Below are 14556 nucleotides of genomic sequence, written 5' to 3'. Positions count from 1 at the left end.
AATGTGTAATCAACTACCCATCTCTAAGGGGCATTATTCATTCATGGCGAGGTGAATCTGGGTTGGTAGTTGGCTCCAGGAGGTGTCAGAGTCAGACTTCAAACGATCGTAAGCTGATTTTTGGCCTTCAGCTCCGGTATTTGTCATTGTCTGGCCTGCATGAGTGTGAGTGGTGTGTTGTGTGTGCAGGGGCCTTACAATTTACTCGTTAAATAATTTTTCATGCAACTGAGACCGAGGGGACTAATCATTCTCGTTTCTGCGGCTCGAAGGCGGCACGCTTTCTTGTCCATTGTTTGCGAATACCGAGGAGCTTTCCATCGCCCATTGTGCGGACTTCTGTTCGGGAATCCCACAGCGGATCGGCTGGAACTAAGTATTGTCAGCACCTGAAGAGCCGCCTCTTCCAGTGTAATCGCATTCGAGTCGAGCCTTGGTTTAGTTTTGGTACGTACATATATAGTAGACGAAAATCAATTTCCGACGGAGCGAACTCTTAAATCGACATTAATTTTCCATTGACTGCGATGAGGCTTTAAGCAGTTTTTTCCGCTCCCATTTTTAATTCGCTTTCAATCTGGCAGACATGCAAAAACATAATCCACCCCACCCGGAGCACTCTCCACCCCACGGAAATGTAAATTTTACCCCATGAGTGAGGGAGAAGGAGTGCTGGAAAAGTTTCCCTCGCTGATTTTGATTGACAGCTCTTAGCATCCCTGATGGATTTCATATTTTGAGCTCGCAGGACGAAGTGACAGAAGGAGCAGGAACAGGAGCAGGAGCAGCACCAGGCCAAAATGACAGCCAGCGGGAGTGGTAACCTGGCTTAAGCGGCGGACAAACTTTTTACCAAACGGCTTTCATTTTTCCATGGCAACCGAGAAATATCTTTTCATTTTTTCAGCTCCAGTTCACCCAGCTTCCCTATCCGCCGCAGCTAACACATGTATTGAAAAAGCACAATATATAATACAAATATCGAAAATATTTACAAGCTGATGGGCCACGCTGAAAGTTTTTCAATTTGAAATGCTTTAAAGTATTTAGCCAAACTCTCTTTTCCCAGGGTGCCATCTCTCATCTGTGTCATTCAATTTCGGAAAAAATTTAAATTGTGAGAAAATCTGGATAAATCATTGGGAGATATTAAAAACAAACAAGAAACATTTTTAAAAAGACTATAAATGGTCATCATTGTTTGATTTTCTATTTTCTTTTACTGCTTTTCATAGCCTAATGTGTTTTTGATACAACATCTAAGAGATCAAAAAATATACGAATAAAAACGAGTCGGTAAACTAGCAAAGGTTTTGTATTTAAGGAACTTTAAATATGAATGGTAATATGGTAATTATTAATTTACAAAAACCATTTAACCTACATCTCCTAAACGAAAAATAAGAGAAGTGAAAACTTATCTTCCTTTAGATTATATTTTCGAACTTCCCCATTCGCGAGATTTACAAAATTAATATTCAAGCAAAACTAGACTCTGAATTATTTTCTTGACCTCTGACCTGCCTTACCCACCTATTAGGTAAAAATAATATCGTAAAATATTTCAACATTAATCAAAAATGTTCACACCTCCAGCGGAGCAAAACACTGTCCCCATTCAGCTTCTGTCCTGGCCAACAATCCTGAGTGTTTAGTTTCTTTGAATTTGTTTTCCCTGTTTGTGTAAATGTTCGTATTGTTGACATTTGCTGGTCATGAAAAGTCATTAAATATATTTCTCTAATTTATCTTTCGACTGTGGCAGCTTTGCTCGGTGGTGGTAATGGCATTAAAGTAAAGTTGGGCCAAGTGAAAAGAAAGCGGAAATGTTTGTCTGGCCACCGATGCTCGACTAGGCTTGGTTTGGGACTTCTGCGGTCTGATCTCGGACCACCCACCCTGCAACCCTTTCGTGCCCGCTAATTAAAACTAATCCCGAGGAAAGGACCCGGCCATTCAGGGTGTTGTTATACTTTTCGCATAACTGTCAATCAGTCTCACAATTAAATGATTGAAGACACTCAGCTCGGAGTTTGTTATCCCTTATCCGTATACCTCATAAGTTCAAGCTGGGTCTTATGCAACCAAAGATAGATATTTGTATTTGTATAGAGAGCTTGCTTCATAGTTGGCCTGAGCTGGTTTAGTTTGAATGCATATCAAGTGGATGCAGATACAAAATGTTTCCATGAGAAATTGACTTTTTCCATTGCTCCAAAGACGACGTCGTCGTCAGATGTCTGTTGGCTGTTGTCTTCCTTTGGCCGGAATGATTAATGGTTCTGCTCTTTGCGCATTCGTCGGCCCACACCCGCGGCAACAAAAAGACATCCACATCCACGTCCAGCATTTGTTGCTCCGACTGTATCTGTATCTTTTTGTGCCGCTGAATGAGAAATTCTACTGCATCGCGCGTCAGCGTTTGGAGTTTCCAGCTACTGAGCCGCCTCACCATTGTCTCCCAGTTTTTATTGTGTCTCCCCCCATTTTTGATTGAATCCGCCTCGGCACTTGCAGATACTTGAGCTGATCGCCCGGCCTTTAAAGTTTTAGCCAACTCGCTGTCGCTCAACCGCAGAGAGCACACATAATTTAAGGCCAAGTCAAGGCAAAAGTTCCCCGTCCCCGACTAGACCGACCGAAAACCTACAAGATAAATTGAGGTCATTTTTTGCCAGTGGCCACCTTTGGTCAGTCCGGTGTCCGGGCTGGAGGTCGGGTTCGGGTTCGAGTTCGGGCCTGGGCTTATGCTCTGGTACGGGTCCACCTTGTTGACCGGCCACAAATGTCCTTAATGTGCATCCTTATGGACTGCGGTCATGTGCAAGTGGTCGAGATGGTCGAGCCCAAAAAATTCCGCCCATCCCCAACTACTTACGTAAGTGTTCACGAGTAGTTAGCGTTAGCCAAACAGCCACGAGTGTACCATTCATTCTGCAAATTCCCTGGCATGTAAGTAAGTGGGGAGCGGATGATTTAGATGGTGAGGTGGGCAAAGTACACTAAAAAGAACAAATACGCGCAAATTAGACTTGAATTTCCTGAGGCACTGATTTAAAGGACTCCTAATTTATAGGAAATTTAGAATTAAAAATTATTTCATGAAGACCATTTTATCCTGACTGAATTCTTTTGGTGACATATGAAATTGCATACAATATAATGGATAATGACCCTTTTTTTCCTGTGTACTGATTATAATATGCATCTGTGGCAAAAAACTTGACCATCCTTGGCGCCTTTGACCATTTGTGCAATTGTTGCAAAATTTACGCTCATTTTAATTTCAGCCCAAAATAGCGGCAAATGCGTTAAATGTTCCGCTTCTGACCAAACTCTTTCCTGCCGTGTCCGCTTGTGTTTTTGGTGTGTTAGTTCAACCCGAAATATAAACATAAATCCAGTCCTTCAGCAGGAGAGGTGGCGAAAGAAAGGTCCTGTTGGTGGACAACGAGTGCGTTTAAGTGTTAACATGTAAATGATGCTGTTGAAGCAGTTAATAAGTGTATGCCAAGGACTGTAAATCATCAGGAGCGTTTCCTTTCCTTAGAAATTAATTTTATTCGCAGAGCAGGGAGGAGATTTACGAGCAAATAATAACCAAGTGATGATTGCGAGAATTAGACTTGGACCTCCTCACCCTCCCACTGAAAAGCATCATTCCCAGTAACCTAATCCAAAGGCAGCTGCAAAGTATCCTTCGCTCGTAGTTTGCTGATAAGTTTCCATTCTGACTTTTCCGGCATTTCATCCATGCTGATGACATTTCCAATGTCTCCCCAGCCCTCTGGCCATGACAAAACAAAATTCATTTTGTAATTTCCAAGCCACCTAGAAAAGGCCAAAGCCAGCCAGCTGTCATTTGGGGAGTTGGCGATGTGGGCTGGATGGTTGGCTGGCTGGTTGGTTGGTTGGTCGGATTCCATTTTGACCAGGCTGCAGAAATTGCACTCAACTTGGCTGCCTAGCATCTTTCCCACTCCTCCTCCGCCCATCGACTACCGCCCTCTGGCACATCCACGCCCTCCGCCCGATTCGGGTTTAGAAAATTATCTTTTTGCTTGTCGTCGCCAAAAAGGAAATCATATTTTCTGCTTTTGTGCACTTTACTTTTCAGTTTTCGTTGGCTGCCGCTGGCTGCCACTGCCTCCAGTTTCAGTTCGCTCGTAAACAGTTTTCGGGTGCAACTTTTGTGCGAAATTTATGCTTTCGTTCCGTATCTGTATCTGGGCACTTTTCGCACAAGTACATGCGACTTGGTCCTGGGAAATGGGAAATGGCCCTTTGCCTGAATCCCTGTGTGTGTGTGTGCGAATGTGCCCCACCAGGTGGTGTTTATGGCATCCGTTCTGCGAGTATTGATGAAGGAACTCGGGCTCGCATCTGTAATTCAATCAGTGTCTATGTCTGGCTCCTCGTCCTGCTCCTGCCAGGATCCTGTTCCTTTCGCCATTTGCCGCTATTGAGACTCTGTTTACGCAGCTCGTTCAGCTGGAAACGCCGTGCTTGTTGCCAAAAGGCAAGTGGCGAAAAAATACAAAAATATTTTGCAATCGCATCAATGCAAATAAGGTGGCAGAATTGAACTGCGGCAAAGGTAGCAAAATGTCCTGTTTCCTAAAATGATATGCGCATTTCTTTACTACTCAATGCGAGTTTTATTTAGGGAAAATTTATTTTCACTGAGTTTATGTCCTAGCAGTTTAGTGATCCCTATCATTAGAGCTCGTTTTAGTTTCGAGAAGGATGTTTTATCGCGCTTTGGATAAGTTTTCCTCATATACTGGCTTAGACTTTACTTTTAGGCATGATGTCGAAATGGAAGTCTGGCAAAATTGATTATGTATGTAGAAATAACACTTTTTAACTTTACTTAGGACGTTCCAACAACCGTGAACATATTTACCATTGGGATACAATCCTGTTGTCGCGTTAGTTTAATTAATATTATACACATTCAAGAGCGAAATATTTTCCATATAATAAAGATCAGTTTTTCAAAAAAATTAAATAGATTTCCCTTTGCTATTCAAATTAAGTTTTTCACGCTCCCCCTGCGAGCTATGTACTTTCCACCGAAGCTGCTGGCTGAGGCTTCCGTTTGGTAGCCGAACCACTTGAGAGCCCTGCTGTGGGCACGTCTTTGGCTCACTGATTGATTGATTAGATTTTTGTTAATTACTTAACGCTCGAGCTGCGAGTGTCGCGACTCAGCGGCGAAGGAAAAACGCTTGAGTCGAGCAACTTACGGCGCGGCATCAGCTGCACTTTTCGGCAGGATTGCTGGAGAATGCTGAAAGTTTTCTTATCTAGTTGGGCGAGTTTCGCTGAATTAGTTATGCCCTCTGACGAGCTGATGGATTGATTACGGGCGGAGATAGAGAGGTGGAATCCTCGAAGCACGGCTCCCATCGCGAATGCAATTTGTTGACGCATGTACCAGGGCCACGCCCACACGGGGACATGTTGGTGGGAAAACCTCGACGAACAAATAGAAAAAATTGAAAAAAATTTCACATTCACTCCGCAAGTCTCAAACGAACAAAATGCAATTTCTCAATTGCAGCTGAATTCGTTCCAGAAAACGGCCTGCCCCGACGACTCCGCACCGCGTACACCAATACCCAGCTGCTGGAGCTGGAAAAGGAATTCCATTTCAATAAATATTTATGCCGCCCAAGGAGGATCGAGATAGCAGCCAGCCTGGACCTTACGGAGCGACAGGTGAGTGCTCCGCAATGCAATTTATTCCGCTGCATTCGCACACGGCAGCGGAATTCCATTACTCCGCTGACAAATTGCTCACAGCCAGTAGTTCTGGGTGCTCCTTCCCCCCCTTTTGCCACTTTTAATTGCACACACCTGGTCGGAACTCAAACTAATCCCATCTCGGTTGCAGGTAAAAGTTTGGTTCCAAAACCGCCGCATGAAGCACAAGAGGCAAACGCTCTCGAAAACGGACGACGAGGACAACAAGGACAGCCTCAAAGGTGACGATGATCAGTCCGATAGTAGTAAGTACAATAACATTTAAATGTGGGTTATATTATTCGGCTAACTATTCTACTAACCGTTGATGCACATAAATAAGATATCAGACAAAAGTTTTCGACTCGTTGACCCTAAAAGGATTCAGAATCCAAAGAAAACTGTACCAAAATTTGAACTCGCTCTTGGGGTTTACCAACAAGTTGTTCCACTTTTACTTTTCGGTTTTGCATGGTTTCGCTTCTGAGGCTTTTACGCTGAAGTAAGAGATGGTGTAGCTTATCAATCATTGTCAGAGCATGGGATGGGATGGAACCACTTTTGGCAGGGCGGCCCTCAACGTGCTAACCCCTTTCGCGTGAGAGTTCCGAGTTGGTTCTCGACCCTCCGCTCTCCTCTTCGTCTCCAACTTACGAAAACAAATCATCAATATTCCTGGCCATATACCTACTGATTTGCTTTCATCCTATCTTCCCGTGAAATGCAGACTCCAATTCGAAGAAATCGTGTCAAGGCTGCGAACTGCCATCCGATGATATACCCGATTCCACGTCAAATTCCCGGGGTCACAACAACAACACGCCGAGCGCCACCAACAACAACCCGAGTGCTGGAAGCCGTAAGTTTTATTATGGAATGTGGTAACATATCTAATGATATTTTTAAAATGACCAGTGACTCCAAACTCGTCCCTGGAAACGGGCATCTCCTCGAACCTGATGGGCAGCACCACCGTATCCGCCTCAAATGTGATCAGCGCCGACTCCAGTGTGGCATCTAGTGTTAGCCTGGACGAGGACATTGAGGAGAGCAGCCCCATCAAGGTGAAGAAGAAAGACGATGGTCAGGTGAGTCAGTCATCCATAGTGGGGGAGTTGCTAATAAGAACGTAGGATTAGACGAATGAAACAGGTTAAATATAAGGAATTATATTTCTGATAACTTAGTGCGAATTCTAAGGAGACAATACAATATTTGGGTAGCAATTTAACAACCTTAAATATATTTGGCAAACTGACAATTTACAAATCTTATTTATTTTACTAACAAATTGCTTTAATACTGCACTTCAGGTCATCAAAAAGGAGGCGGTATCCACCTCATCAAAAGCCTCGCCCTTTGGCTATGAAAACTCCACTCCCAGTCTGGTCAGTTTTCGACGGGATTCAGATGCCGCCGCCGTCGGAAATGCACCCACCAGCAAGGCGGTCGGCAAGAAACGCTTTCAGAGTGCCGCCAATGCCATTGCCACGCCCACGCCCCTTTCGGACAGCAATAGTGGAAACGGAAATGGAAACGGGGGTGGGGGCGGGCCAGCTGGCGGCTACTTTCCAGGCTATTATCCTAGTCCCAAGCAGCAGCAGCAAATGCAGCAGCAGCAACTGCACCCGCAACAGCAGCAGCTGCCGCAACAGCAGCCGCAAGACTACTACGGCAAATACGACATCGAATTCGCCGCCTCGCCGCACCACAATCCGCACAACAAGCAGCAGACGCTGCACGGCGAGTACCTAAGTCCGAAGCCAAGTGCAGCCAATTTCCACCAAAACAGTCAACAGCAGCAGCAGAACGACCAGTTCTACTACAACTACAACGACACCAACGGCACTCCGTACTTGAACCACCAGCAGCAGCACCATCACCACGCACAGCACCACCAGCAGCAGCAGCACCACCAAAACCATGTGGCCGACTTTGAGGCGCCGGTCAACGGACCCAGCAACTTCAACAATGGCGCCTACTACGACAACATGAGTTTTCAACAACAGGCGCAAGCTCACCAACACCAAACGGTGGTCTTCCAACAGCAGCAGCCTCACCAGCCAGCGGCGATTAACCACCAGTAAGTAGCAAGATATCAATTACAATATCTGCTTTATATGCAAGTTTGGTAATTCTGTCAATCCCGTGTTTAACATGAGTTTTTTGTATGCAAATGGCAATGCAGATTTGCAGATTTGTTGAAGACACGAATCTAGAATATATTTAAATTTCGTATATTCCAAATTATTTCATATAATTTTGTTAACATAATATTATGTTCTCCAGTCTCCAGTGGCCATTGTTTTTTGCTTAACCATCCATAAGATATAACACTTTCCAACAGTGACATCTTAGCTAGTACACAAGCCCCACATGGTTTTGGGCTTGGACAAAAGTTAGCCGAAGCGCAAACCACTTGCGTCGGGTATCACAACATCCAGACTCTGTCAGTTACTAACGCTCTTGCGAAAATCTGTTTGCGTTTAAGACGATTATTGGCCCATTTAAAGCCCAATTATAACTGGCTAAAAGTTATTATTAGCAAAAATGCGTCTCAATAAACGCTGTAATTATCGCACCAGGCCAATCTTTATAACTATTCACAATAGACTTGTCTTTCTTATGTTATTCATTTTCAAAATAAAATACGAAGTTCAAATAATAACATATCTTAACAGTCAAGACATATATTTTTTTAAAATTTAAAGATAAGTATATAGCTTTATTTTGTTATTTTAAAAGGATATACTTACTCTATGCAATAACCTGCACGTCTGCTATTTTGACCTTGAGTTCTGATCCTTTCTCCTTTTTATCTCGCTACAGGCACATGCATCACCTGGGAAGTGGGGAGACATACAGTGCTCTAGGACTACAGATGGAGAACTGCGAGGGCTACAACAACTTTGGGGCTGCCGGAACCGGTGGTGGGTACTACGAGGCGGGTCAGCAACCTCCTGTTCCGGCCACCCACGGCCATGGACACCATCCCCACCACGTGCAGGTGCCGGCTCAGGCGCATGCCCACATCCACGCCCACCACAATTCTGCCGCGATTCCCGGAGGAGTGGGAGTCGGACCGCCGCCGACGCACATCCACGGATTCGCCATCAATGGGGGACCGGCTGGTCAGGGCCAGGCATTCGGAAACAACGGAAGCACTGCAGCTGGGACCGCTGCGATCAGTGGGCTGGAGAACTCCAATAGCTCGGACTTCAACTTTCTGAGCAACCTGGCCAACGACTTTGCGCCGGAATACTACCAACTCAGTTAGTTCATGTAGGAAGTGAGCCAGAGGCCAGTGTAAATATTTGTTAGCCTAATTCGCCGCGTGGGCGTGAGTCTTGTATTCTATTCAGTGTCGTAGCGTCGTAAGCACTTTGTCCTTAGCACATATCTGTACATAATAAGCTATTCCTCTTTTTAGTCTAATCAAATCCAAACTGTCATGATTTTCTATTGGCTTCAAGTCAGATGATGCTCTATCTTAAAATTCCAATTAGAACTACAACAGATAACAAAATTGTAAATAGATAGAAAAATTGAACGACTTTCGCACAAGTCCACATCAATGATTATAAATTACTGAATTATCTTTGATAAACTCGGTTTTGTATATATCTGAAGTAGCTTAAATCAAAAACGTAAACAAACTGTCAATAAATCTTATGTAAAATTATAAATAAAAGTTTGGATCGCTCTGGATCCAAGTGCAATTTCTCAACGAAAAAAATTTAATTTAGAATCCTAAAGCACTCTCAGTTATTTCGATGTTTGTCATGTTCGTATGTTGATCTAAATTTTTCATAATAGTAAACAAATATATATTATAAATATGACTATAAATAATGGAATAGATATCTTTGTAAGGAGAAAGAATAAAAACTAAGTAAGACAAAAAACTTTCAGAATAAAAAATCTTACAAAATACTAAAGACGATTTGGGTTGTATGACGGTTGACATTAACTTAAGTTGCTTTTAATTTAATCCGAAAATAACGAAAAAATTGGTTTCAAAAATAATTTATTTCAAGCCATTAATCTTAATGCTTGTCGCTTCAGCGAGCATCTTCTTAATAATACGTGAATAAGAAAATACTTTCGTATGATCAAAACCAACTTTTCAACTGAACCATACATCTTGGCTACAGCCAAGAGATGTGAAAATGGCAAAGGCGTAATTTTTTGGCAATACTATATTGTACATAGTTTTCGACATGACCAATCTTTCGGTTGGTATTTGCTATCCAATTTAAGTCCCAAGTGCAGGAAGTCCCATTTGCAGTACCAGGAAATCAACGAGCCACCAAGATAGGTGTACTGAGTAGTCGTTACTAAAACCTAATTTCCCGGCTGAACGGAGTGCGATCACCAGTGATCACCATATGCACGAAACATTCGAGATAACTCTTTTACGAGTTACAGATTAAGTCCCTTACTTAGTAATAAAATTTAAATTAATAGTGGTTTGAAAAGTTGAGTTTCTCTAGATGACGAAAGCGTCAAAGGCCTTAAAGAAATCGTCTCTAGGATGTTTTGAAAGGGTGTTGGGAACTATAAACTCCCTGACATCTTAACATTATACATTATCTCGAAAGAAATAGGCTGACCTCGTTGATTCGATAAATATTATCTACCAAGAAAAATGTCTAGGTCACGGCTCTCGAGGAGTTTGTAATTTGTCAGGGTTAGAGCGGGAGTGGCAAGCTCATCCTTTTAGGTCATTATCAAATCTACAAGCTAATATTACGATAATTAGTTAATCTAATATTTTACACAAATCTAGAAGGAAATACTTTAGCTATCTAAAAACCTGAAAACCTTTTTAACTTTAAATTAAATTTGGTATTTTGGTGATTCCTATCGGTTCGAAAGTAAAACTATGCCGCTGTACTAGGTCCACAGTGTTTCTTCCGGGCAGCCTCTAAATCGGTTATAGACTAACCCCAAAGACAAAACTTCCACTTTTTTCCAACCTTTATCAACTTTTTAGGCCAGCAACGTTTGTTAAAGTATTTGGCATTTGAATAATAAGCTTTAATTAACATTACCACATGCATCAGACAGGCGCTAGTGTTTCTGTTTACAGCATGTTATCTGGCAATATTTCTACATGACCTATACATACATTGTACATAATTTGTATCCAAGATTCCCACAACATTTTCCCAAGTTTCAATCCTTTTTTTCAAATTGTGTTAATGCTTTAAAAGGAAACTTTTTGCAATTTTAAATCGTGTTTCCTATCACATTGTTATAGACTTGTTTTTTACATGGTTATTTATTCAATATAGTGAAACGCTCAAAAGCCCTCCGAGTCACGTCATTAACTAAGAAGATTTCTTTTATCCCGGATTGCACTGCAGGGAACCGAAAAAACATCTAATGCCTTCATGCAAAATAACGACATTTTTAACAAGTGACTAACTAATTTTGATGAAGGTTTACTAAAAGCTTCTTGTATTTTAGCAATTCAATGCAAATAATTTTAATAAGTATGCTTGTACTCGTAAATTGCAAGGGTGTACAGGATTCGTTGAAAAGTATGTAACATGTGGGAGTGGCTACGCCCACGCTTCAGATAAATGTTTTTAATTTATTTTAATTTATGGCTTTCAATTTATCAGATAAGTAACGGGTATCTGATAATCGAGACAATCAACTATAATATTGTCTTTTATATATTTGTTTGGACTCCTTTATAAACTTACATGAGAAATTGATTATATATACATAGATATATATTTTGTAACGATTTTTGGGAGTCAGTTGACATATATTTTAAAATAATTAAATGCTATTTGATATCTTAAAAATTGAATTTTAGGAACCAAAACAATAAACAATCTGTTCCAGCATTTAAAAACAGTTCACCTGCTATCAGTAGAAGACTTGATCACAACCCGAAAGAAGTTAAACAACAAAATTAAAAGGCAGCTCAATATTGAGAGATGTTAAGGATTTGGTGAGACGATTGTAAACAATTTGCTGGAAAATACTTGAACTTAGCATTGCTCTAAGATCAGGAATCAATAAGCTCGATACTATTATTAAATGCCGTGGTTATGACGTCTATAGTAGTGCTACTTATGAAGGTCACTGCATCTCAGCAGTCAAAAAACCGATGTTTACGTGATAAGTGCTGCAGTACGCCGAAATTGCAAACTCCTTCATGAAAGTATGCTGTTTGTGTATGCTTGAAAATTTTGAAAAGATTGAACAATCACAGCAAGTTTCATAGATATTTTTTTTAATGAGGAATATAATTTTCTGTGCAATAATTCTAATTAGTATGATTCTATACGAATTTCTTGGAAGTGTACTATTTCTGAATGGACTTAAGTTTGTAGTCCCCTTTATCCCATTGTTTTAATATAAAAAATTTTTGGTAATAGGTACAAGCAAAATGCGAAATGGGAAAGCCGATCACTGAAGTTCCGTCTAGCAAAATCAAATCGAAATCCGGCAAACGAAAAAATCATTTATATTATATATCCGTAAATTGCTTTTATAAGCACACATGAATATTTCACACCGATCTGATTATGATTTATTATTCGTTGATAGGATTGGCCAACGTCCAGACCCGAATCGAATCATAGCGGGTGTAGCAAATAGATATCTCAATGGAATGGAACGATTGAAAGAAAAAATTCAATTTGACTTTAAAACTAAAAGTTTGGAATTTCAATGTCGCAGCCTAATTCAATTAATTGGCCACACAGCCACTCTAATTTAGCCCTCACGAAGCAAAAGTAATTAAATTGTATTGGCTCGCGAATCGAATTGAGCCCCAGGAAGTACATATCCTTTGGGACGGATACACTGAAATAACCTTTTTAAATGTGAAATATATGTTTATATTTAGTAGTCGTTCGTAAAACTATAACAAAAAAGGGCTAGTCAATGCGGAATGTCAGTTCTTAGTGATGGTAGGCAACAGCGGGGGCGGCATAGTGGGTGGGAGCAGCGTAGTGGGTAGGAGCAGCATAGGTGGCATACGCAGCGGGGGCAGCATAGTGAGCCACTGGGGCAACAGTCTTGACCACGGCGGGAGCAGCGTAGTGAGCAACTGGAGCCACGGTCTTGACCACAGCGGGAGCAGCGTAGTGGGCGACAGCAGGGGCGGCGTAGTGGGCAACGGGAGCGGCGACGGTCTTCACAACTGGGGCAACGGCGATGGCCTTGACCAGGGGCTCACGGTTCACGACGGCGTTGAATCCGTTGATGGGGTCGGCGGTGTACTGGACGGTCCTCTTGTAGCCGTCGGCGTCGATCAGGGAGTACTCGCCGCGGACCACATCTCCATCGCGCTCCTCCACCTGTCCCTTGTTGTCACCGGTCAGCTTGTCATCGACTCCGTAGGAGAAGCGGTACTGGGGATGGGGGTCGTACTCCTCAGCGGCCTTGACCACGACCTTCTGGGCGACGGCCACGGGGGCGTGTGCGTAGGTGGCCACCGCTGGGGCAGCATGGTACACCTGTGGGGCGGCGATGGGGGCATAACCGGCGCTGGCCACGGCGACGAAGGCGAGGGCGAAGACGAACTGTGGAATATATTTGTTAGAGAAACGGGTTATGTTAGGATACCAGAGGACTCACCTTGAATGCCATTTTAAAAGGTTTTTGGAGTCCTGGGTTAGTTCTTTGCGGAAACGGTGCTGAGGGCTGAATGATACGGTTTCTGGCCGGCCAGCGGTTTTATAGCTCCCGCTTGCAGTTTCTGCTCAGGTGAAGCGAGGTGCTTACGCTTGGCCTTCTGAATATCATGCTCCAAATTAGCGCGAAGTCACCGCTCTGCGAAGTCAGCGGCAAAGTCGACAGAGACGCCGGCAGAGAACCAAGAGAGGAGAAGGGATTTGCGAATGCGAAATGCAGTCCAATTATTTAGAAAGGATTCGGCGGATTCGCGCGGGATTTCCCTTCTGCCAGGTGCCCACGTTAAAATTGGTAGTTGGGAATGGATTGCATCTGCTAATAGCGTTTCGATTATCCAAGATTATTAAAGGATGGGATCGTGGATGTCGGGTGGGTGGCCTTGATTCGCACAGACTTCGCAAAAGGGCATTTATTTGGAATGAAGCAGCTATTTTACTATATACAGAAATAATCCATTGTGTAATATATTTTTAACGTCCATGTTGTTCTAATATTCATAAACGCCAACGCCAAACACCCAAGTGTATATCCGGTAAATGGTGAGTGTTGATAGAATGTTAGGTATTTAGATTTAGTTAAGTAGTTATGTTCCTTAGGATACTAGCGCATACCCATAGCACAACATAATGTTGCAATTGATTACCAGCTCAGCTCTTAGTTTTTGGAACATTAGTTTTCAGTAGTAATAACCAATTAAAAATGAATGTTAATCTTTTTTTCAAGAGTTTTTTCTTATTCAGCTCATTGTAAAGTTCATTCAACTTCTTAAAAGAATGTGTGGTACCTTTTTAACTTACCTAAGATTACAATTACGTAAGATTACAAATCCGTTCGTTTAATTATAATTATATATTTATAGAGTATTCAAAAAATATTAATCAGATTGCACAGTGAACTGTAAAGATAAGGAAATCTTTGAAAAAAAACCCAATAAAAACATGCGATTTGCTCTGTAAGAAAAAAATACATAATCAGTATATCTTCTTAAAGCGATCTTATACAGCGTTATATAACGAAGTAATTAGCCACACATTGCGGCCGGCCAAGCCCTTTCGGTATTAAGCAAACCTTTCGCCAAAGATCTTTCACTCTTTCGGTGCTGACGGGTTTAGAATCTGTGGCCAAAAGCATTTGCACACCCACAGA

At 42.2% G+C, this 14556-nt stretch overlaps 2 protein-coding genes across 3 annotated transcripts in view; one reads left to right on the top strand and one right to left on the bottom strand.

Moving 5' to 3' along the window:
• The window catches only part of LOC6727003 (homeotic protein proboscipedia), a 32446-nt gene extending 22814 nt beyond the window's left edge, over nt 1-9632 (top strand). Inside the window, exons 4-9 of one of the 2 annotated variants that reach the window (XM_016175880.3) lie at nt 5582-5724; nt 5900-6014; nt 6476-6607; nt 6664-6836; nt 7062-7831; nt 8578-9632. In XM_016175880.3, the coding sequence (XP_016033496.1) occupies nt 5582-5724; nt 5900-6014; nt 6476-6607; nt 6664-6836; nt 7062-7831; nt 8578-9025 (1781 nt within the window). In that variant the 3' untranslated portion in view covers nt 9026-9632. Of the gene's footprint in view, nt 1-5566; nt 5725-5899; nt 6015-6475; nt 6608-6663; nt 6837-7061; nt 7832-8577 lie in introns of both variants that reach the window. The other variant, XM_016175879.3, reaches the window with a different exon arrangement.
• A 2955-nt stretch (nt 9633-12587) lies between these two features.
• On the bottom strand, nt 12588-13462 carry LOC120285030 (larval cuticle protein A2B-like). The gene is made up of 2 exons (XM_039295316.1): nt 13354-13462; nt 12588-13298 (listed from the first exon to the last, which is right to left on the bottom strand). Exons 1-2 carry the CDS (start codon nt 13363-13365, stop codon nt 12675-12677), a joined length of 636 nt encoding a protein of 211 aa, XP_039151250.1. The 5' UTR covers nt 13366-13462; the 3' UTR covers nt 12588-12674.
• Between the last annotated feature and the right edge of the window lie 1094 nt (nt 13463-14556).

The sequence above is a fragment of the Drosophila simulans genome, chromosome 3R (assembly GCF_016746395.2).
Source record: "Drosophila simulans strain w501 chromosome 3R, Prin_Dsim_3.1, whole genome shotgun sequence".
Classification (NCBI taxonomy): Eukaryota; Metazoa; Arthropoda; class Insecta; order Diptera; family Drosophilidae; genus Drosophila; species Drosophila simulans.
The sequence above is the reverse complement of the archived record's forward strand: the minus strand, read 5'-3'. Positions and strand labels throughout refer to the sequence as shown.